This window comes from Tenrec ecaudatus, chromosome 16, assembly GCF_050624435.1.
Source record: "Tenrec ecaudatus isolate mTenEca1 chromosome 16, mTenEca1.hap1, whole genome shotgun sequence".
In the NCBI taxonomy this organism is placed as follows: Eukaryota; Metazoa; Chordata; class Mammalia; order Afrosoricida; family Tenrecidae; genus Tenrec; species Tenrec ecaudatus.
In genome coordinates, this window is record NC_134545.1 from 60,231,758 (window position 1) to 60,255,775 (window position 24,018).

Below are 24,018 nucleotides of genomic sequence, written 5' to 3' on the forward strand. Positions count from 1 at the left end.
TAGCCGGGCACCATCAGCTTTCTTCACATTTGCTTATGCATCCATTTTGTATTCAGCGATTGTGTTCAGGAAGGTGAGCATCGAGCATGTCAGATTGTTAAAACAAGGTGTTCTTGTGTTGTGGGTGTACTTGAGTCAAGGCCCAATGTCCATCTGCAACCTTAATTCTTAACATAAATCTGAGTACATAGTTCTCTCTATATATTTACATATGTACATGCCTGTATTTGGGCCTTATAAATGCCCTTTGCCTCCTGGTTCTTTCCTCTATTTCCTTTTACTTTTCTCTTGTCTCACCATCATGTTTGGTCTTCATATGGGTTTAGTAATTCCTTGCTGCTATATTGCCCTTGATTCAGCCCCACTAGGCATCCTGTGCCATTCTTTTCATTGATTTTAGCTCACTGCCTGTTGATAATTTTAGAACACTCTGCCATTTATGTGATTTATACAATTTAGAAACGTATTTTCAGTCTTTTTATTAGAACCTTGATTTTTTTTTTTGCTTGCCCACATAGTTGGGAATGTGCATTCTAGAACCCATTGCATTCTGGATCAACTCATACTCAGCCCCTCACCTGCTGCCTTCAAGTGAATTCCAACTCATTGTGACCGTGCAGGACAGAGCTGAACTGCCCATGTGCTGTTTCTAAGGCTGTGATCCTAATGCACATAGACTACCCCATCTTTCTCCCATAGATCGGCTGGTGGGTTAGAACAGCCAATCTTTAGGATAGCAGCCAGTTGCTTTAACCACTATGCCACCAAGGCTTCTTCATTCAGCCCTGGGAACTCAAAAGACAGACGTTTTATGGAGCATAATCACAAGGAGCGGAATGAAACAGGCTGCTTCATTTTAGACATACAGACTTCAATTGTGTTGTCTTAAAAACCAATATACACTGGATTGTGGCATAATTTGGTGAAGAGAATGAGTCTTAGAGCAGGGTTTTCATTTGAATTCTAGTAATCTGATATACCCTGTGGGATTCACCCAAAGCAGGATTTAATGACACGGCCCAGCATCTCTATTTTGAAGATCTTTCTTCTACGATCCTCTAGCCATTCTGGCTGGAACTCACCCCCTGCCCCCCCCCGCCCTTGTATCCTTTTGCTGATGCCCTTTTAAAAGACCCTGGCATTATATATCTTTAAAGAGTTGGTTTGGAATTCAACCCTCCCACCATCACTACCACCACCTGAGCAGCTTTGGAAAAAGAAGAGGGAAGAGGATAAGAGAAGTGTTCGTGTTAGGGATGATTGGAAGATTAACACATAGGTGAGACTTGAAAAAAATATTCAGGAAGGTGCGTGTGTTTGAATCTCCTTAAATTCTATGTTGAGCACATTCAGGAAATCAATGCCAGGTCAGCTCAGGGAAGGCACGAACCTGGGCAGCACCAGGCTTGGTGGATAGGAATGGGGCATCTGGAGCGCAAGTTTTGTCACCAGACTCTACCATGCTCCTATCTCATTTTATTTTATTTTTTGGTGGTGGAAGAAATTCCGCTTTAAGCCCTTTAGACCCAAAGACAACAGAACAGAAGAAGTTTGAGAGGATGTCCCCTCCACAGTGACAGGAAACCTCAAACCTGGATCAAGATCTTTGAGCCCGAGCATAGTCTCTTGGGTCAGATGAAGAACAAGGAAGTTAAACTCTATTAAATTGGTAGTTTTCTTAGTTGTTGTTCACACAGTATTGGTATTCCAGTGACTCAACCAATAAGTGACTTATTAAGGAGCTACTAAACGTCTAGGCCCATGACAGGCTTCCTTGGGGCAATGAAGTGACAATGATAACTCCCATCTGCCGAATGACTAGGGTGAGCCTGGTTCAGTGTTTTAGATTTCTCATCAGATAGTCTCACCTCCGAAAGATCAAGCCATTCACAGATAAGAAAACTGAGACCCCAGAGAGATTAAATAAATGGCCTGAGATGACACACAGCTTTTAACTAGCAAAGTAAATATTTAACTTGGATCTACTAGACTTTAAGAAGAAGAGTTTATATTATGACTAGGAAGAAGAAACACACACGAAAGTAGTAGTCAACAAGGTACATCTGCTTTAAAACTTCCGATGGCAACCACACTCACTGCCTTTAGATTCAGGTCCAACTTTGTAAGCTGTCATGTTAGACTTCCTGTGGTCTGGCCTCAGTTTACCTTATTTCCTATAAGACACCTGCTTTCTTACGAAAACTATACCATATCCAGTATGTATACTTCCTGCCTTCCTACTTGGCCTATGGCTTATCTTCTGCCTAGAAATTCCTCCCTCTAGTACACCTATCCCTAATATCTTAGGGATAGACCTAAGGAATTGCTCAGGGATTCCCAGTGATGGCTCTCGAGCTCCCCTTCCATAGGACACCCTCCAGAGCAGCTACCGGCCACTGTCGCAATCACACGTTTGTCTGTCCCCATGTCCACCCTTTCCCAGGACGAACCGTGGGCCTCAAGGCAGGGCCAGCTGGCCTTCCACATTCATCTCCCTCTCTAGATTCTGGAACCCTGCCCATCGACAATCATGAAGCTATTCCTCTCCCTTCTTTGCTTTAACTACAGAAAATGGACCAAGGAGGAGAAAGCAAGCATTGAAACATCTAATCATCCAAAGAGGTCGTAAGGGGCTAGCGATTGGACAGAGGTCTCTTTTGTTTGGCCTACCATATATTTTCTAGAAATCTAAATAACTTGCCAATGGAAAATCACACACAAACCTGGATTCCTGGCTTCTCCTGAAAAACGGAAAGATCTGACAATAGCAGATGATGTTCCAACAGCAATGATCGGTCGTCCCTGGGGAACAGCACTGTAGACAGAGACATGCTTCCAATGGGCCTTGTGTGCCTCTGCTCTCCCAAACATGATTGTTTCCAGGCTTAGCTTAACTAGGTAACTCAGCGGAGCTACCTGCCTAGCTAGTCCAATGGCCATTGAAACATGCACCCCTCTGCTAAGGCGCTTCTCTCCTAGATAGTCAGTAGAAGTCTTCCTGGAGGTGGTGGCATTTTCAGAAGAATCTTGAAAGATGACATAATAGCTGTCTTGCCAGAGCAAAAATCCAGATACATGTATTGTCCCTTTTGGTTACCACCGCATTGCCTGATACCACTTCTGTATCCTCTCCTTACAAGGAGGACAGCACACGTTTCTGCTGTCTGTGTTTTGGAAGCAAGACCATTTTGAGGTCCCATCTGGTCTTTGTCATTTAATTGCCAAATGAACTTGGGAGCCAGGACAAACAACCCAACCTCTCAGGGTCCCCGGCTACAAAATGGGGTGATCCTAGAACCTATGTCATGGTATGATCATTGTAAGGAGTAAATTGAAAGTCACATTGAGAGCTTGTTTTTAGCAGTTAGTCAGACTATTATCCTTATTAATATTATCTTAGACTAAGGGTAAGTGGGAAAACTTTTTTGGTAAAATGCCAAACAGTAAATATTTTAGATTTTGGACATCATGCAACTAGTGCAACTAGTGAACTCTGTCTTTGTATCACAAAAGAATTGTGAGACAACGTGTCAGCAACTGTGTGTGACAATAAAGCTCCATTTATAAAAAGACAAGCCTTGGGTCAGATAGAGCTTATGACCTAGGGTTTGCCAACTCCTGATTTTTCCTAGCTCCAATGCCATGCAGTGCCACTGAGACCTGAAGAGGGCCTTCAGGGGTCTAGCTGAAGTCATAAGCAGCAGGTGCCTCTAGTGGGCACATTGGTTATTTGACTGGACCAGCCCAGGTCCAGTCCAGAAATCATTCTGCGGGGATGTTGTGACCATCTCCCCATCTTGCCTATAAACCATTTGTCAATCTTCACCCCAGAATCTCTCTAGACCTCAACGCCAATAATTCATTCAAAATGCCTCTCCAAGTACTCCTGACTGTATCAGGCACCTCTTTCACATGTCTGTGAATTGTCCCTTCATCCCTCTGATCACATACAAAAATCACCCCTTGATTCACAGCAGCTTTTTCCATCATGTGTGTAACACACACACACACACACACACACACGAGCAAACTCCATGAAGGCAGCCCCGCCTGTTTTCTCACCTCCATCTCTCCAGGACCTGGGGCTACATCTGCCCACAGGGGCCCTTGTAGACGTACAGGAGAGGACTTTTCTGGGTTTTCGTTTTTGCGTTTGTTAGTAAAAGTGGCTGGACTCATTCTTAGATCTCTTCAATCGTATCTCTTATGTCTATTAAATGTCTATGGCAAAATAAATATGAATCTTTTCCTTAGATAACTGTGATCATTATCTTTATCAACAATAGCCAGGGACCAACTGTGTCCACGCAGATGGCGGGCAGAATCAGGAAACCAATGTCCTCCAAGGATCAACCACCTTTCCCATCAAGAGGAAGGTCCCCAGAATGATTACCAGCAGTTTTTTCTGTGTCTGACCCTCACCGAGGGTCAATGACAGTCGTGCCACGACACACATTTCCACATGGAAGTTTGCCCAAGTTGGGGAGTCACAGAAGAGAAACAATGCGTCCACCATTTAGGAAAGTCAGAGAACAAATTAATAACATTTTTCTATCTGTTGGTATAATGTTGGGTCTATTTGGCTTCACTTCCCCCCCCCCCCCGCCCCCGCCGCCCAATGGAACCTGATCTGAGCTCAAATCAGGTGATGCTAATAGATGTTTGGACCCAAAAGAAACCAGTATTCTGTCAGAATGGTTTCTGTCTCCAGGGGTCATGGAGAGCTGTGGGAGGCCTACTGATGAGGAACTGGATGCCAACTTGGCCCGCTGTCTCTGTAATAGGTAAGGTCTCCCTGATAGGGGGTTAAAAAACCTTCATGTACCTGAGAGCGAGCGTGTGGGTGTGCCTAATGTGGGTGTCCATATACCCCTGTTGGCCAATGGTTAAGTGCTCGCTGGCCAACTGAAGGGGCAGCTGTTTGAACCCATCCAGTTCGTGGGAGAGTGACCTGGGGGTCTCCTCCTATAAGCCGTACACCTTGAAAACCCTCTGGGCAAGTCCTAGTCTGCCAAAATGGGCCCATCACCCCAGCAACAAATGTGTGTGTATGTGTGTACGTGTGACTAGAGAGCAAAGTGTGAATAACCTAAACTTGCTAATTCTGTGTATTTACCTTGAAAGGAATGGGCTGTAGAATATACATGTAGGTGTGTATAAATATATGAGGGTAAGCTAAAAAGTATTGTTCCTGGAGTTCCGGTCACATATATATATGGGTTCCTTCCAAACATGACACATTCAAACATGTTGCTGCACAATCAGTGGGTAGCTGCAGACAAGTTCTCTCAGTAATGTACTTATTTTAGTCTCCTTAAAAGAGGAATGCCAAACTCACTGCCCTCGAGTCAATGCTGACTCATAGTGAACCTATAGGACAGTGCAGAACTGGTAAAACAGCCTCCAGAAAGCTGCATTTTTCTCCTTAGGGCAGCCTCAAAAAACAGGTCCAAGCAAAACAGTTTTGAGGGGACCTGCTGGGCCACTTAGATGCAAAACAGAGAGGTTAGCTCAAAAAAGTTATGGTGACCACTTTTCAGGATTCCAAGAGGATACTCTTTTTAAAAAAAAATCATTTTATTGGGGGCTCAGTTATCATAATCCATCCATCCATCCATCCATCCATTGTGTCAAGTACATTTGTACATTTGTTGTCATCGTCATTCTCAAAACATTTGCTTTCTACTTGAGCCCTTGGTAACTGCTCCTCATTTTCCCCCTCCCTCTTCCACTCTACCTCATGAACCCTTGGTAATTTATAAATTATTTTTTTTTCTTCTCTTACACTGTCCAATGTCTCCCTTCACCCACTTTTATGTTGTCTGTCCCCCAGAGAGAGGGTTATATGTAGATCATTGTGATCTGTTCCCCTTTTATCCCCAACCTTCCCCTTCCCCTCCTGATATTACTACTCTCATTATTGGTCCTAAGGGGTTTATCTGTCCTGGATTCCCTGTGGTTCCAGCTCTTATCTGTACCAGTGTACATCCTCTGGTCTAGCCACTATGTAAGGTAGAATTGGGATCATGATATTGGGGGGAAAGAAGCAAAGAAACTAGAGGAAAGTTGTAGGGTTCTTTGGTGCTATACTGCATCCTGACTGGCTCATCTCCTCCCTGCGACCCTTCTGTAAGGGGATGTCCAGTTCCCTGCAGATGGGCTTTGGGTCTCCACTCTGCACTCCCTCTCATTCACAATGATATGATTTTTTTGTTCTTTGATGCCTGATATCTGATCCCTCCGCCACCTCGTGATCACACAGGCTGCTGTGCTTGTTCCATGTGGGCTTTGTTGCTTCTCAGCTATATGGCAGCTTGTTTATCTTCAAGCCTTTAAGATGTTATGTCTTTTGATAGCTGGGCACCATCATCTTTCTTCACCACATTTTCTTATGCACCCACTTTGTCTTCAGCGGTTGTGTCAGGAAGGTGAGCATCATGGAATTCCAGCTTAATAGAACAAAGTGTTCTTGTGTTGAGGGAGTAGTTGAGTGGAGGCCCAATGTCCATCTGCTACCTTAATACTAAACCTATAAATATATGCACATAGATATATTTCCACATCGTCATATATAAATATATTTGCATATGCACATTCCTGTATTTAGACCTCTATAAATGCCCTTTTCCAAGGGGATACTCCTGATAGATTTTCTCCACAGACACTGGACAATCATAGGGGCTTATTTTGGTGAAGTTGTAAGAAAAACTGAAAAAACTTCCTTGGTAAGAAAGGACCCAGGAAAGTGGAACTAAGAAATTGTTTTCCATCACAACAGAGCATCTGCCCCTTGTTTGAGAGGAGCAATGCTATCCTAGGGCAGTTTCACTGGGAAACCTTACCCCCATCCAATCTACAGGCTTGATCTTGTCCCTTCACACTTCTTTTAATTTGCAAAAATCAAAGAGTATTTTAAAGGAACCTCATTTGGGTGCCCAAACTGCCATTTTGATATGCAGTAAATAGAGAGCACAGGATTCTTTCGGGGCAAGGTTAGAGAGATGTCAACACTACCTGTAATGCCAAGTACAAGGACATAGGGAGAGGCTATGTTGAGAAACAGTAATTTCGTATTTGATCTTTTTTGCCTCCTAAACATTGTTAGGATTTTCGCAGCAACACTTTTTGACTCATCCTGGTCCTATGTACTTCCGTGCTGGCAAAACAGCATGCGCTTTAATTAGCAAGTATCTGTAAATAATCTACTTGCTTTTCAGATACAGTCATTCCCTAGATCATGAACATCTGACTTATGGACAACTCCTACTTGCCCTTTCAGGTTATGTCCATTTGGAAATGACTTGACCCAAGCCCTCTCCCAACTAATTCTTCATCTCCAGGAACGGATCGCACTCGGAACCTGGGGACCGCTGTACAACAGAGCAATGGGATCAACTTTCACATCCATGGATCCTGGGTCTTAAGCCAGGATCTCCTATTTTCCAATAACTATACCAAGTTATCCAACTCTTGCTGCCCTCTTTGGCTGAGGATATGGGCGGGGTGGGGAGGGGGGTTGTCTAGAAACTCAAGTTCCAGGAGCAATTTCTCATTTGGTGAGATCCCTGAGGGCAAAAACACAGAGTGGTCCAGCCTAAATGACAACATGACCTCTAGCCCCACGAATGTGGAACTGTGCCAAGGACGGGAGCATTGATGTAACGGCCGTAGGATATGACCCCCACTCTGCCCACCACCCCGAGAGGATGAGCCAAAATACGTGACAGATGGTGCCAGTGGGAGTCCTGTGAATCTCAGAACCTCCTCTGGGCTCTGCAGGGTTAAAATGGGGTGCTGCATTGGCAAAGAAAGATGTTCAATCAAACAAGATTGACTGCTCCAGGACTGGAGGACTATTATTTTGAATAAGATTGAAAAGGCCAGAAAAAGCAATTCAAAAACATTTCAATTATGTATTTCCCAGAACTACATTTTTGAGCAACTAATGCAAATGTTACCACCACAATAAAACTTCTCCCCACAAAAAAAGCATATAAAACAGGTTGAACAGCATCTACTTTATATATCATGTGCATATTTTTGACTATTAATAAAAAATTCAAAATCTATATATGCTTTACTCTCCTAAGCAATACAGTAATTATGATTAAGGGACAAGCCGCACAAAAAGAGCCAATTTATCTTACTCGTGCTCAGGAATACTATTGTGTAACTAAGCAACTAAAGACAAAATATGGTCTAATTAATTCACTCCTATGCTTATTTAAAAGACACAATTAGAACATTTTTATTTTCCAGCCTGCGCAGTAGCTCAACATGCTTGAGGGTGTAGCAAGCAAAGCCTATTATTCTCAAAGACAAGAGTTTAATGTTTAGTGCCACTGATCAGGCTTGGAACACAACTATGGGAGGAGGGGTACACTGAGAGTCATGAGAAAAGCAAGGTCATGGGGAAGATGTTTATGGGGCCATTAGACTGACTAGCAACATGTGGCCTCTAGGGCTTAAGGATGGAGATAAGGATGTGAACGTGATGGCCATCTGTGTGTGTGTGTGTGTGTGTATAAGGACACATGCCACCGTGTGCCTATTTATGCAGCCACCACGATCCTACCGAAAATTCCCGTAATTAACTCCCCAGCCTCGTCTGCATGATAAATGTCAAATATCCATCTTCAACACTGCTAACAGCGCATCTGATTTTTAAAAGCTGAATTAATTTACGCAAGTGTGTTCTGGAGATGGATGCCATTAGCATGATTCTAAAGCACGCTTGCAATAAGCATCATCATCTGCATGTTTGAAATGTGTTGTCAATACTGACGCTCACGGTCCAGGACGGGAGCGGCACGCTCTGTGGGCTGAGCTGTGGTTCTGATCTCTAGCGAGTGGTCAGGAAAAGGCACCATGGGGCAAAGTCTCAGGAGCCACTCCCTCAAGAAATTCAAGAACCTAGGACCACATTTCTGAGAGGTGAATGGGTCCCGAAGCCAACAATCGATAAATTTGTTTTAAATTTCTTTAAAAGCCAAAGCCAACAGGGGATCACTAGCGACAACAGTATCCTGAGTAGACGATGGCAAATATCCAAGTACCCTGGCTATAAAAAATGACAAGCAAATGCATTTGATTCCAGCAATTATATTCTGGATATTGGTTAAAACTAGACTTTGATAAATGGGCTTGAGTCATGTATCACTAGATGCCACTTGGAACAATGGAATGCTTTATTAATAATTAATAACAAAGTATTTACATGTGTGGACTCTTGTACTTCATAAAATAGCATTTCCTTAGTATGTGCCTGACAGTCTAAATGTCAAGAGAGGTTTGAATTGCTTACAATTTTGACTCGCTACCAGGGCCTGGGGCCTAGTTAAGATGGCCAGCCTGGACAACATGCTGCCTTGCACGAATTGTCCCCCCGCTCAGACGATATGTGGCTCTTTCCCCTACAGTTCCGTCTTTTCACCAGTCCCCATCTCAGAGCTCATCTTTAATGACTGAAGGCTGGACACCCCCCAGAGAGATGAAGAGGTTGGTGTCAACACTGTCATTCCCTCTCAACAGTGACGACTTCCTTTGAGGAGTCCTCCTACAAACAGCCTGGTACAGGCTTCTGTGTCTCCTGGGGCCAAAGGACTGCGAGTTTTAGAGGGGGGGGCAGAGAGGGTGAGATGGGGTGCCTGAGCCTGTCCACACATGGAGACTGGCCCGCCGGTTCCGTATCAGAAAGAAAGCAGGCCAAGCTTAAAGAGCTTGTTGGTTAGTCATTCAATAAATAGGTAGTGACTCATACAGGATACTGTGAAGGACAAGAGGCTGTAGAAGACACAATCCTTTGGCCCGGACAACGTTACTTTAAGTGTGTGTGATGGGGAAAGGGGTGTTGACAAGGCAGAGAAACACGCATCACTTTGAAGAGATACTGACTGTAACCTAAGACACAATGTGCGAAGGCCACAGAGGTTACAACCCGTCCCTAGACTGCAAACTCCACGCTGGGTTTAGCCTGTTTCTTTCTCTACTGTTTCCACGGGGCTTAGAACAGGCGCTGGCTCTTAGCAGGTGCTCTATGTGCTGCGAGAATAACAGTTCCAAGACAAAGACTCATTTTTAAGTTTCCAGGAAGACATCGGAAGATTACAAATACATAGCAACCCTATTTATGCTCAACTTCAACACTAGGAATGTAGACAAACACTCTGACGGCTTTTCTGAATATGCACCAGTGGTAGCTGGTGGGGCGAGAGCATGACCTCTTTGAGGGTGGCCGTCATTCTCCTTGGTCTCTAGATTCCAGTGCCCAGAGAGTAGTAGGTCTGTAAGCAGTATCTGATTAATGAAACAAATTCTCTTTCCGAACACATGCTGATCATGGGTCTCCCTTCAAATAGATATTACATGTATTGTCAGCATAATTGACTGGCCTGCTGTGGTATCTTAAATTGCTTTTATATTTGCTTAATGCATGTTGATCTCATCTCCTTATCAAGGCTGATAAAAGATTCTGGAGAAAGGACACATGATAGACTGCTTTGCCTTTTTCTCTGCACCCAACAGAGTGCTGTAAGTATTTAGCAAGTAGTTCTTCATTAACTCAAGACAAGTCCATATTGATATTGGCTAGAGTATGACTCTTACTCATATAAAAATAGTCAATATACTCCACTCCTCAAATTTTAAACGAGCCTAGGCCTGGCTTTGTGATTAATAGATTCATACATGAAAATGTTAATGGAAAAATATGAAGGTTAAATTCTCTCCTCCATTCCTACATCTCAATTCAACCTCAAGAAAGAAGCAGAAACAGGCTTACAATTGCCTATCTTATTTTAGATCAATCCCGTAAGCCAAAGGTCAGCAGAGGGAAGGGTCAGGTGGGAAATGCACTCAGCTTGGTAGGCCATACATTCAGTCCCTGTCACAACTACACAGTACAGTGGTTGCAGCATGACACTAGCCATATTCAACATGCAAATGAGTGAGTGTGGCCATGGTCCAATGAAACTTTATTTAAAAACACCCAAGCAAACAAGAAAAAACAAAACAGGTGGTAGAGGGATCAGATGTGACCCTCGGGTCTTAGTTAGCAGACCCCTGTTCAAACTCACCAACTTCTTCGTGGGAGACAGATGAGGCTATCTGTTCCCATAAAGACCTTCAGCCTTGGAGACCCTAGAAACGATTGCTAGACGTTGGAATAGGCAAGGTGCTTGGCATGAATAGACACTGTGCTTTTTTTTTTTTTTTGAGTAGGCCACAGTGTAATCCTCTCCTGCCATGTCATTCATTGGTTCTCACAACTTTGGAAAGGTCTGCTAGGCAGAAAGATAAGATATGCTGTCTCTCAGTAATCGCTCTAAAGTAAATAATCCTTATGAATGTGTCGAGTCAGAATTGACTCAATGGCAGTGAGTTTATTATTTATTGAGGTCCCACAGACAGATACTATGTTAATGATCAGGCCCTAGTCACTAGTGTTTCTAAATTTCTCACTAATCTTGTAAAGTAACTACCAACTGAATAACAAACAAAAGTCCTGCGTTGAGTTGGTTCCAACTCATAGCGAACCTGTAGGACAGGGTAGACTTGCCCCCTGTGGGTTTCTGAGACTGTAAATTGCTCCCAGAATAGAAAGCCTTCATCGGTCTCTGGAATCTTGTAAAGTGGAGACCATTAAATCCATTTTATAGATGAAGAAACTGAGGTTCCAAAAGTTAACAAAATTGTTGAATGCCAGTGAAGTCACTTAAGAGATCTCAGCAATCTTTCCTTAAATATATATATATTATTGATATATAATATATAAAATATATATTTTTATTATATATATACACACATCTGCTCAAAGGCAGAGCAAGCTTGAACAGGCCGAAATGAGCGAGTCCCTCTTCGATTCCAGAATGCGCTGTCGAACTCCAGATGTGATAAGATCAGGCAATCTTAAAAAAAAAACAACTCTGGCCAATCCAGTTGACAGTATATGTAAGTCTGAAAATGAAAATCCTTGAGAAGCCTTTTACTTTGGTGACTCAGTCAAACTCACCATATGAATGACTGATAGTCTCTTTTGTGGAGGGGTGGGCCTTGATTGACAATTGTGTTCTAGCAAATTAACCTAAAAAGCTGTCTTCTTAAAGGTCCCAGGTAGTAGTCTCAAATTTCAATGAGAACAATATCATGGATGTTAGCAATGTCAATGAGAGCCAGCCATTATTGAGATACTTAGTAGGGGCCAATTTCAATTGTAAGCACTCTGTAGGTAGCAACTCGTTGAAACATTAAAGTGAGTAAGCACTTTACAGGTAGTCACTCATTGAAACCTAAAAAACGACCTCATGATATAGACACTATACTGCCATTTTACAGATGAGAAAAGTGAGGCACAGAGATTTTAGAACTTGCCTATATTCACAAGACCGTTAAAGATGTTTAGAATGCAGAATCCTGGGCCCTATCCACAGAGATTCTGATTGAGTTGATTCTATCACGCACCCCAGAGTCTGCATCTTTGCAAATGTCCCAGTGATGCTAACCCACTGCCATCCAATCGGTTCTGGTGCACAGCACCCCTCTGTAGGGTTTCCAAAGCTGTAAATCTTCAAGGGAGCAGCTAATCTCATCTCTCTCCTGAAGAGTGGCTGGTAGGTTTGAACCACCCACCTTGCAGGTATCAGTTCAGTGCTTCCCCAGCAGCGCCATCAAGCCTCTTTTTGATGATGCCAGTGATGGCCAAACCACTTGGATAAAGCCGGGATGCATCCCAGACAAGAGTCTGGAATACCCCGAGGATGCTTGATCTTGACCCTCTGACCATCTCTGCCAAGGCAAACCTTTTATGGAGAAGCAAGCTCATGGCTGGTGCTGCTGAAATCCAAGCTAACACTTCTACCTATTTAAAGAGGGTAAACTGCCAATAAATCAAGCACTTGGCAATTTAAAATGGAAAGTCATCAGAAGTTCCCCAGTAACAGAACCAATTACCCACCTACTTTGCCATTTTCCTGCTCTGAAGAGCTCCTCGCTCAATGTGGCAATTGTGGGCAATTACAGTCCTGAAGACACTGAACTTCCTGTGCATGGCTCTGCTATTCACGTTCATGGTTATTTAAGACAGTGTTTCATGATTAGGCCCAGTAACCTCCAAACAGACATAAAAAAAGTTCTGCCATTGTGTATAAAATTAAGGCTATCTAGAACCAAGGGCGGTGATCATAACGCCTTTCGATCTCTGTGAGGACTTTCTAGAACAAGTTCTAGAACAAAAAAGTTTCTAGGACATTTTTGTCAGATTACTACCTCCTGATCGTCACAACAGCCCCTGGTCCTCTTACTGCACTTCCCATTTTGCAGCCGCAGAAACTGAGGCTCAAGGTGTTAGAGATGCAAGGGCAAGCAGGTAGCTGCAGAATCAAGATGTTGACTCTGGAGTGCTTTCCTCAACACGTCTGCCAGCACTGGGTGTACGTGGAGACTGCAGTGTGCAGAAGGACACAAGTCAGTATCATAATAATTAAAACTAATAATTACTATGAATTATTAAGAACATAAATGTCTGAACTATAGCATTATTGGTCTATTACCCTGGCTAGAAATAGCTGAACGTCATCAAATAAGAATGCTGCTGCTACCTAAATATCTCGCAACCTTTGGCAGAGCTGACTCGTCACCGTTCTAAAATGTACAAGGGGCTGCCCATGTTCTTTCATCTAGACTATACTATGCATTCAAGTTCAGGTTTTAAGGGTAGGTTTCAGTAGAATCACCCCCCCTTAACCCCTGCCACACACACAAACTTAAGCTTCGGTGGATGTTAGTTGTAGCTCAGTGACCTTTGACAAACCACATAACCTGTGCAAACCTCTGTCCCCATCTGGAAAGTGGAGATGTAAAGTTCTCCCTTATCCAGTCTCCCCAATTATCCGAAGAATCATTGAGAAAACATCCATCCTCCCTGTCTCCCCCACCAAAAAAAAAAAAACCCTCTGAAAGCCATAGCAAATCACACAGGGATGCTATTTCTAATCTCACGCAATTATCAATTTCCTGCTATTAGAATTGACGTCTTTACATTTCAAGAAATCATGAAAAGATAGAATGAATCTCTTGAAGAAAAAAGAAGCATTCTGAGTCCTGGCTGTCCTTTGGAAATGGATGCTGATGTCAGCTCGATCACGAAATTATTAACCTCCATTTGGTTCCTTAAAATAAACTGTACTGGCAGATTAAATGTGCGGAACATTTTCTCCAAGTCACTTGCCTACCACCAAGAAATCCTTTCCCTTTTTTCGGCTACATACTGCAAACAGCAAGTGCATCATTCAAAAGTATGTCAGATCAATAATAAAAATCATTTCAATGTATATAAACAAGTTAATGGAGTAAGTGAAAACAAAGCAATTTTCTTAATGAGAGGGCCCTGTTGCCCCCTCTAGGTGCAGGCAGTAAAGGCTGGTTTCTGCAGCCTCTCCTCCAGAGGACACTGCCGCTGCTATTCAGCTAATGAATGACTAACTTAGGCCAGGGGGGAAATGACATCACCAGGGTGGAAAACCGATCCGCACTGGGAAACTTTCTACCTGCTTTACATTTGTCATAATTATTTTGCACAATGCAGCCTACATTTGCATAATTTTGAGGCGTGTCATTATCTCAATTGAAAATTGTTTTAATATGGCTGAATAATTCACAATGACATCAGCCAAAGTCCTAATGAAATATACAAGTATAATCATACAGCTAATTACCAGCCGTTAGCATTAAAAAACAAATCATGCATAATATTAGACGATGTATATGCAGCTGAGGATTATAAATAGAGCCAGCTCCCTCCGCAAACCCCCTAGAGTTTACTTTTAAATGGCAAGATTAATTTTCTCAGGTATGGCTCATATAGCAGTGACGAAATGCACCGATCATTACAATGGTTCGCTTTCAATTCCCCATAAAGAACAATTAAAAAGAAATCGTGTATTTAAAAATAGATCTATTCACCACCAGCAGTTCTAGCAGATGCAACCTATGGTTAATAGAGCCTTCCTGCTTAAGTCAGAATTCACTAATTACACCACCTGAAATTAAAACTAGATCAAGTGGGGTCAACTCGGGGTCTTTAAACAATATTCCAATTTCAGTTAAAAAAAAAGGTGACCACAAAATATCCCATAAAACACTGAATAATTTCCTTCTGGGTTTAGTCAGAAGTCCATTAGGCACCAGCTTTTTTTTTTTTTTTGATATTTAATCCTTCCCTTTTCCAGATCACAGGCCATGTTGAAGTAATAAATTTGAAAAGCAAATAATAAGAAATCAGGAAGGGGGAGGGGAGGAAGACAGCTGCGCAGGAAAGTTCGGTCGGGGGAGGGGGCCGAGCGAGACCTTGGGAGGGGGAGGAGCTCAACCTGTTGGTAGGTTGCAGGATTTGTCAGTCTTTCCAAACACCTTTGTAAAACTGCAGGCGGATGTCGGGAAATAAGAACGTTTAAAACCCCAAGCTGATCGGGAAAGGCGGGGGGGGGGGGGGGGGGAAGGGGGAGGGAGGAGGGCGGGCCGCAGGGGGCGGGCTGCTATTCGTGGAGGAGGGTGGGGCTTATTTCCGAAGGCAGAGTCGAGGACGAACGTTTTGACGAACTCCAGTAATTAACCCGCACAGACCACTGAAGGGTAATTCGATCCTGGGCAGAAGGGAAAGGACTGGCGGTGCCCGAAGTACAATCAACTCCATCACACCTAGGCATTCGGGGCCGGGCTGGCACCTCTGAGCCCCGGGATGAGTTAAACGGAGCAGCATTCATTTCGTAAAGAAATCCTCACACCTACCTCGAAAGCTCGGGAGCCTGGCACAGAGCTAGCTGCCCTCAAAAGTCTCCATTTGCTTACCCTGCTCTCGCTTTGGCAGCACAAAGCCTTGCCTGGCAGCCGTGCGCCCGCCCTCCCCTCCGCGGGCACCGGCGCCCCCAAGTAGTTCCCCCATCACAACCACCCCAGTAGGTAGCAAGGCGCTGAGATGGGTCAGCTGAGGCAGGGGAGCCCACCGAACTGCGGTCACACATGAAATGACAGAGCCAGGGGGAGGCGGCCGCCCTGGAGCCCGGTGACAGCGGGCTCACCTCGGGCGTCCTCCCGGGAGCACGGAGAGCGCCCCGCGGCCGCCCAGAAACGTGCCGGGCGGAGGCTGGGTCCCTGCCTGCCCTCCCGGGAGCGCCGTCTGGGCACGGATAACGCTGGACCCGCCGGGCCGGTGGGCGAGCACACACCCCTCTGCCCTCCCCTCCCCCGCCTCCATCCCCCACCCCCCAAATATCCTGCTGGGAGGCGTCCACTTTGCGTGGAGTAATTTCAAACTAGAACATCAAATGGCTTGTTCGGAGAGGGGGGGGGGAAGAGGGGGCGAGAGATAGTTGTTAATGCTTAACGTGTTTGTGCCGGTTACACGACCGCTTTGAAATCCGCCCGGGCAGATCTGCAAGTTATTTGAATGTATTATTCCAGTACCTGTCATTTATCACTTTATTCAACACGTCTTTGCCAACGCAATAGCTTTTGATCTCACTCTGCCTCCATTTCGTAATTTCCGCCCTCTTAAACATATCAAATACTTAGTAAAAAAAAGTGAACAATATCGAACCCCATCGAAAGAAATCTACCCAGCCTCGACCGAGACAGACACGAAGGTAAATTTTCAAAAGACAAAAAAAAAAAAAAATTAAGCATGTGATGTTCAAGTAGCAGTAGGAGAGCGAACGAACACACACACACACACACACACACACACACACACACACACACATCCTTGAACAAAACCCTTCCCGAACAGAACAAGTTATTTGATCTTGACTAAAATCAGCAGTTGGATCCTCTTTGTGAAGCTGACAGCCAAACTCTGACAATGGCAAAATACTCGAGCCCCCGCTAGCGGCGCTACCCCTTTAAAAAAGGAGTGGATCTTGCTCGCCTGCAGAAGTGAATACAGTATTTTCAAGCTGGCCCTGTAATAAGCATTACTAGGGCGGGGGGGGGGGGCGGAGTGGAAATAATAAAGAAAGAAGAGAGAGAGAGATCGGTTTACCACCTCGCCATGGTCGCTATTTCTGCCCCGGGGAGTGTCTTCCGGGCGGAAATAAAGTTTGGAGCTGGATAAAAGTTGCCGGCTGCTCCTCTCTTCCCACAACAGCTGGAGCTCCGCTATGCAAATCGGATCCTTTGGCGTACATCTTACAAAGAAAAAGTCGCCAAGGGACAAGATTCTTGGTTTGCCTTCAAGGTGGAATTGAAAAGCCTTGTAGAAAATGTAAGGTCCGTGCAAGCCACACGGTGAGCCGACCCACTGCAGGGGGGAAAAAAGGCACCAAATGAATAATGTAGCCATCGGAGCACATACATCTATTTCCAGACACAGTTACACGCAAGACATCCACACTCTTAATACACACCAGCCAACAGATATAACGCTGGGTGGAAAAATAATCGAACCCACAAATTTTGTTTCCCTTAAAAAAAAAGAACTCCAATTCTCGCCGCCGCCCCCCTCCTTCCCCAGCTCCCCATTTGAGGCGGTAAAATTACATTATGTATGTATGATCAGTGCAGGGATTTTTTTAAAAAAACAATAAAAATGATTTGGGAGATGCAGAGGGTAAAAGTTTGGTGAAAAGTTTGTGGGGGGTGTGGGTGGGTGCAGAGGTGTGGGTGAGCTGGGGGGTCGGGGGGTGCCGGGGGTGCCGGGAGCGGAGGAGCGGAGGAGCGCGAAATACCTGGAGTGAGTTGGGCTCCATCTCGACGTTCTGAATTGATTGAACTCAACATTCTCTCCAAACTTGTTGGCTTGAATGGATTGCATCAGGTCCTGGCAGGGAAAAGCATTCTCTGCCTTCAGCGGGCGTAATGTCTCAATATAAAACTGAACTCTTGCCTCCCCTTCAGCACCAAAATGATTGAAAATGTATCCTAATATTTCTCTGACAACTCGAATTTCAGCTTCTGTCAAAACTATGCAGATTTCCTTCCGAATGCTGGTTGATCAAATTCATAATCGGCAATAAGGCTCCGTCTGATGTCGGCGGGAAGCTGATCGATCAAGGCAAAAAACATATAGGAAGATCTGAAAAAACAAAACCCACCCTAGAACTACGTGAAGAGACTATCTCCCTCTTGCCAACCGCCCCATTCTAGAGGTGCCGCCTAATGAGATTTTTGGAGGAGTAGAGGACTAGCGAGCTCCGCTGTGCATCTGACAGGACCTGCTTGTATATGTCTAATATAAAGAACATTTCCTGCAGAGATTCCGGGGCGCTGCTCCTCTTTCTAATGCTCCTTAGCAGATTTGCTGTTATTAGACATGTAGATTTGTTTGATAGTTAAATTACGCTTCCTCACTGCCATGTTTTCGAGAACTAATCTGTTAAATTATCTTTTGATGCCTATTTACATGGAAGGGAAAAGTGGGTTATCGATTATATAAACATATAAATATTAATGCATTTGTTCGCTTCTCAAAAAAAATACTCAGCAAAAAAAAAAAAGGAACAGAAAGACAAGTGAGCAGTGAGCACACATTACAGGATTTTGCAAACAATATTGAAGGGACAGCGACTGCATTTAGGCACTGGAACAATAAACGATGCATGATAAATCAATAAATGCGAGCAGCGAGTCTGCTCGGAATATGAATTCAGGCTCCCGGTTCTGAGTGTGCATTCTTTAATTTTGAAGTATATACACTAGTACGTGTTTACAATACTGATGGACGCCAAGGGCGCTCTCAAATGATAATGTGTTTATATAACCCAGCGCTACAGGAATAATATACTGACTCTTACCCCACCCCCACCCAGCCAAAAAAAAAAAGGGGAGGGGAGCTTCCTCAATAATAGTTTGAAACTGAAAAAATCCATTTGCAAACTAGTTAAATACAACCAGAAATTAAGCTGTTGAAAACCGGGGGCATGAACCGTAAGACAATAAAGGCTTTAAATGTGTATATTTATTGTTCTGGAGCCCTGGAGCATTGCGAGGTTTGCATGCACGGCTATTATGCAAACACAGAGAAACTTAAGAGGGACAGAACAAGGAACAGGCAGAGACTGCAAAGCCCTCGCTTGCTCCGACCCAGCTGCCGGTCCTCCGCCAGGCGAGATTGCATTTTCGCAGTGTTGATGTAAAATGGTGTACTAGCTTCCCCCCACGCTCCCCACCCCCTTCCCCGCTCTCCTCCCACTTCTTCCAGCAGCCCCCCCCCCCCGATTTTATTATATTGGCACCAATCTTTCCAAAGTGGGTCTGGCATGCTAAAAAAGTAAACATGTAATATATGGGGAATAAGGTCTGTATAGTATGACAGTTGAAACTTGATCTGTGATAAAATTACAGGATGTTGAAATTACTAGTAAGCTATTTTTAACGCTTTCGCAACGTTTCACCTCTAGTCACAGCATCTAGTTGAAACAGGATTACTTTAATGAAAATTATATTCACATGGCTGAAGTTAATACACCCGGCAGAGCACAAATGCCTCGTATTCAGTGACTTGAGGTGGAAAGACCCTCTGTGTGTATTTTTATGCCTTTTCATAACGTCTGCGTCCGCTGCAGTAAGAATTAGGGCACTTAAACATCATCTAAACCACATTTTTTGATTCAGAACATGGGGAAGTAATAAAAGGCAAGATCTATCTCGTTTCTATACACACAGAGATAAACGAAAGAAAATGGCAGATCCTCCAATTACAATAAGTAATAAAAGCTCATGCCAAAGAGTCGGTATTGTGAAAGCTGTCGAAACTATTTTAATAATTTAAAGTAATATCACAACTCTACACCATTGAGGAAGACAATGTAACAATTCACAGTCTCCATCTTTTGCATTAGCCAAATTATGACTTGCACATCCCTCTTTAATTATCTGCCTTGAAATTTCATCTGATCTTTCTATTTTATAAACATGGGTTACAAAGAGAAATTACAGCTCTCTTTCTCTTTAACTTTATGATGCATACTGCAGACGTTTGATTAGAATAACCCATTTTTTTCATTTTTTACATATGAATGGACTTGACAGAAAGGCATTTTAACATTTTTTTAAAAGAGTGCTGCCAGAGGCTGTTAGTCTCTGTCCTATTAGTGTAAATGCACACATCCAGTTCAAGAAATCCTATCTTACGAAACTTAAAGTTGCAGTATTTTGACAAGATCATATTTGAGATCGACTCTGAGTCAGTTTCCTGTATGGCCAATGCAGCAGCATTTATGCAGGAAACCTCAACAGAATGCCTGAGGGTGTCTCTCCATTATATAGTAAATCTCTCTTTAAAAATATACAGCTCTTTGTAACATCTAAGCACTGTGAGCTACCTTGGGGGCCATAAGTCTATTAAATGTCTATAAGGGACTTCATCTAATTAGAAACCCCCTATCTGTTTCTTTTAAAGGTAAGTGTTGAACTAGCCAGCTTTCTGGGGGTAATCCCTCTTCTAACTCTCCACAAACCCACTCTTCCACCCTCACCACCCCTCCCATACCTAAGGTTTTGAGATGTTAACAATTGCAGGGATCTAATCTGAATATTTCTGAATACCTGCAGTCTTGTCATCAGATGAATGGTAAATTTCAAAACTGAATTCCAGGAGTGTCTACCCTTCTTATTGTTACCACTGCCCCTATGACCATAATAAATCTAATAAATCAAACCTCTAGTCCAATCTTGTGAATGGCTTTTAAAATTACAGATAACAAGGGTATGTGTTTACCCAAAAAAAAAAAAATCTATTTTACCTCTTCTTTAATGTGATGCTTGGTAAGCACCTGTAAATTATCTCTGTAGCAAATATCCATACAAAGAAAGTTTCAATTAAGATAAGGAGATTGTATTGAAACAGTTCTTTGAAGTAATGTAGTTAATAGCCTGTTTGATTTCTGCTTGTGAGAGAGTAATAACGTGGATTCAAGGCTCCATCAATCACAGAGCAGATGCAAGCCTAGAGACCCCACACCCAGGGGAGGAGAGGCAAACCCCTGCAGTGCAGGGTCCCTGGGCTAATGTAAAGTAAATACTAATAAACAGATTGCATGTTCTAAGAAGACAATCCATTCAGGACGGTTATAATCATGAAAAGCAATGGCTTTATTTATCTTTTTAAAAAAAGCTTATAGCTGGAACTTGCTGTGTATAAAAGAGGATTTTTTTTGGGGGGGGCAGCCTATGTTTACACAAGCCACTGTTTCTAGTAGGTTTCTTGAACAGAAATACAAGAATTTATATGTCCATATCTATATGTTAGCTGCATTGCTAGCCAAAGATCTAGCTCTGTTTTAAGAGACCTGGTTTTTTAAAAGGTAATATTTTTTAGAAATCCTCACCCCTCAAGGGGTTGTGGGAGGTAGTAGACACATTGCTCAGTGTCTGTGAATCGTTTCATAAAGGATCAAGCGGATTAAGTTCGTGGCAAAAACCAGCAGTGACATAATTAGGCAGCTCGGACTGTAATAAACAGGATCATAAAATTAATTAATTAATTAAAAAGTACAGTTTGAAGAAAGAAGGCGATCGTTTCAAAAACTGCAAACCTCCTCTGCGCACCCCTCCCCCAAATTGCAAAAGACAACTGAAGCATTTTTGACCTTGGCTACAATAATACTTCATGTTTTAGCACTTTAGTCAGCGTTTTATCTACTAATTGCTACACACTACCGCGTGTGGCCGAGTCTGCCACTGCAGTTCTTTCATTGGTGAGCGAATTGCTTGATAAAGACTGGGAATTCAACCTGGCTGTTTCCGGGCTTAGCCCCCTCTCCCTCCCCCCCCCTCCCCGGACTCCTCTACCAGCCGCCCTCCCCCGCCCTCCCTCCCTCCCTCCCCGCCCACCCCGATGTCCTCGCCTCCCCTGGCTAGAAGCTGCTAATTTTTTTCAGAAAATATCGCCTGGATCAGAACAGGGACGGTGGATGGTCCCTTAACATCCAGCCACCCGTTAAACTCGTACCGGCTCTGAGATCGAGGGATGGGGGGGTGGGGGTTGGGTGGAGGGGGTGGGAAGGACGGGGGGGGGGCAGGATGCAGGGAGGGGTCAATGAGTGGGGGCAAAAGGGGGAGGTAGAGAGGGTGTCCGAGACTCTTGGTGGACACGATGCCCCATGGTTTTGTACATTGGCCCCTTAGCCAAGTCGATCAGTAGTTGAAAGTCCGTGGGCGCTGCCCTACCCACCCGGGGACCTTGGGCTATGGAGGCGCTACCCTTCTCCATTAGTCAAGCCGTGGGGTGCCAAGGGGCAGTCCTAGAGTCTGCAGACTCATTCCTGGTCTAGAAAGCCAGTACGATCTCAGGGTTAGTCAGCGCCTGGTTCCCTCCTCCTCCAGGCCTGGCGCCATCATGGGGAGCTGGGTAGGTAGCGTTATTAATAAGGCGGCCTCCAGCAGAGCGGGCTCACCCAGCCTTACAGCAACAAGTCTATTGGTTTGAAAAGAGGATAAACCGGGTTATACGGGTCATTGCTTTCCATGAGACCTCTAGTGGTCAAAGGTTGAGCTACATCTTAAATGTAAGGCTCTTACTCGCGTCTACTGCTTGCAATTCAAACTGGATTCAGAAAAGGACATGGAAAGGGGCATATCATTGCTGATGTCAGGTGGAACTTGGCTGAATGCAGGAAACACCAGAAAGATGTTTACTTGTGCTTTATTAGCCATGAAAAGACAATGGGCTGCGTGGATCACAACAAATTAAGCATACAATTGTGAAGAATGAGAATTCCAGAACCCTGAATGGTGTCGATGCACAGTCTATGCATGCACCAAGTTTACATAGACCCAGGGCACACTTCTTGGTTGAAAATCAGGAAAGGAGTGTGTCGGGGTTGTATCCTCTCACCATACTTACTGAACCCGTAGGCTGAGTAAGTCATCGGAGACGCTGCACATTAAGAAGAAGACAGCATCGGGGTTGAAGGAAGATTCATGAACGATTGATCTCCAGAGCACACAAACTTGCTTGCTGAAAGTGAAGAAGACTTGAGCTCCTTATAAGACGTCAAAGACTTGAGCTTTCACTATGGATTATTCCTCAACATAAAGAAAAGAAAATTCCCACAACTGGCTCAGTAGGCAACATCATGATAGATGGAGAAAAGGTTGAAGTAGCCAAGGATTTCATTTTACTTGGGATCTGTAATCAACACCTAGAAAGCTCAGTCAAGAAGCCAACCAAATTGTATTGGACAAATCTATTTCAAAAGACTTCTTTAAAGTGCAAAAATGAGCAAGGAGGTCACCTTGATGGATGGCTCCCAGGCGCCTGAGCCAACCTATGGTATTTCCAGTCGTTTCTGGGACATGCAAGATTTGGACATGAATAAGGTAGATGGGAAAACAGGGAATGCCTTTGAACTATGATGTTGCTGAAGAACATTGACTATGCCGTGGACTTCCAAAAGAACAAACAAATCTGTCTTGGAAAAGGGACAGCCAGAATGCTCTTTGGAGGTGAGAATAGTAAGAGTCAATCTCATCTCCCTTGGACATGTTATTAGAAGGCACCAGCCCCTAAAGAGGGACACTGTAGATGTTTAGTGAAAAAGGGGAAGACCATCGATGAGATGAATTGACCTTGAGGCTTGGCTTCAATAATGGTCTCAAACCCAGCAATTATTGTGAAGCTAGGGCAGGACCCATCAGTATTTCATTCTGTTGTGCTCAGGGTCCTTATGAGTTGGAACCAACTCGATGACACCAAATAGCAATGGCAAACTTCGTCATCTGGGCACCCTGGTGTTGCAGTGATTAAAGTGCACAAGGTGGGTAGTTGAAACCCACCAGTTGATCCAGCATAGAACGTTGGGCCAGTCTGCTTCCTTAAAGCGTTAGTCTTGGAAGCCTGTGGGACACTTCTACTCTGTCACATAGGGTCACTCTGAGTCACAATGGACTCCCTGGTACTTGATGGGGGGTTGGTATTCTATCTATGGGCTGGGTTGGGGGTGGAGCTCCAGCTCTGGTTTGAGCTGTAAATGCTGGTAGTTTCAGAAGGACAGGAATGGGAACAAACATCTCAGGGAATTGGAGACA

General features: G+C 44.0%; 1 protein-coding gene across 1 annotated transcript in view; it reads right to left on the reverse strand.

Moving 5' to 3' along the window:
• Positions 1 to 17,869, reverse strand: part of ARID5B (AT-rich interaction domain 5B) — a 198,182-nt gene extending 180,313 nt beyond the window's left edge. Inside the window, exons 1-2 of the mRNA XM_075534830.1 lie at positions 17,718 to 17,869; positions 17,036 to 17,290 (exon numbers count right to left, since the gene is read on the reverse strand). Of these exons, the coding sequence (XP_075390945.1) occupies positions 17,036 to 17,290; positions 17,718 to 17,738 (276 nt within the window). The 5' untranslated portion in view covers positions 17,739 to 17,869. The remainder of the gene's footprint in view (positions 1 to 17,035; positions 17,291 to 17,717) is intronic.
• Positions 17,870 to 24,018: the final 6,149 nt, after the last annotated feature.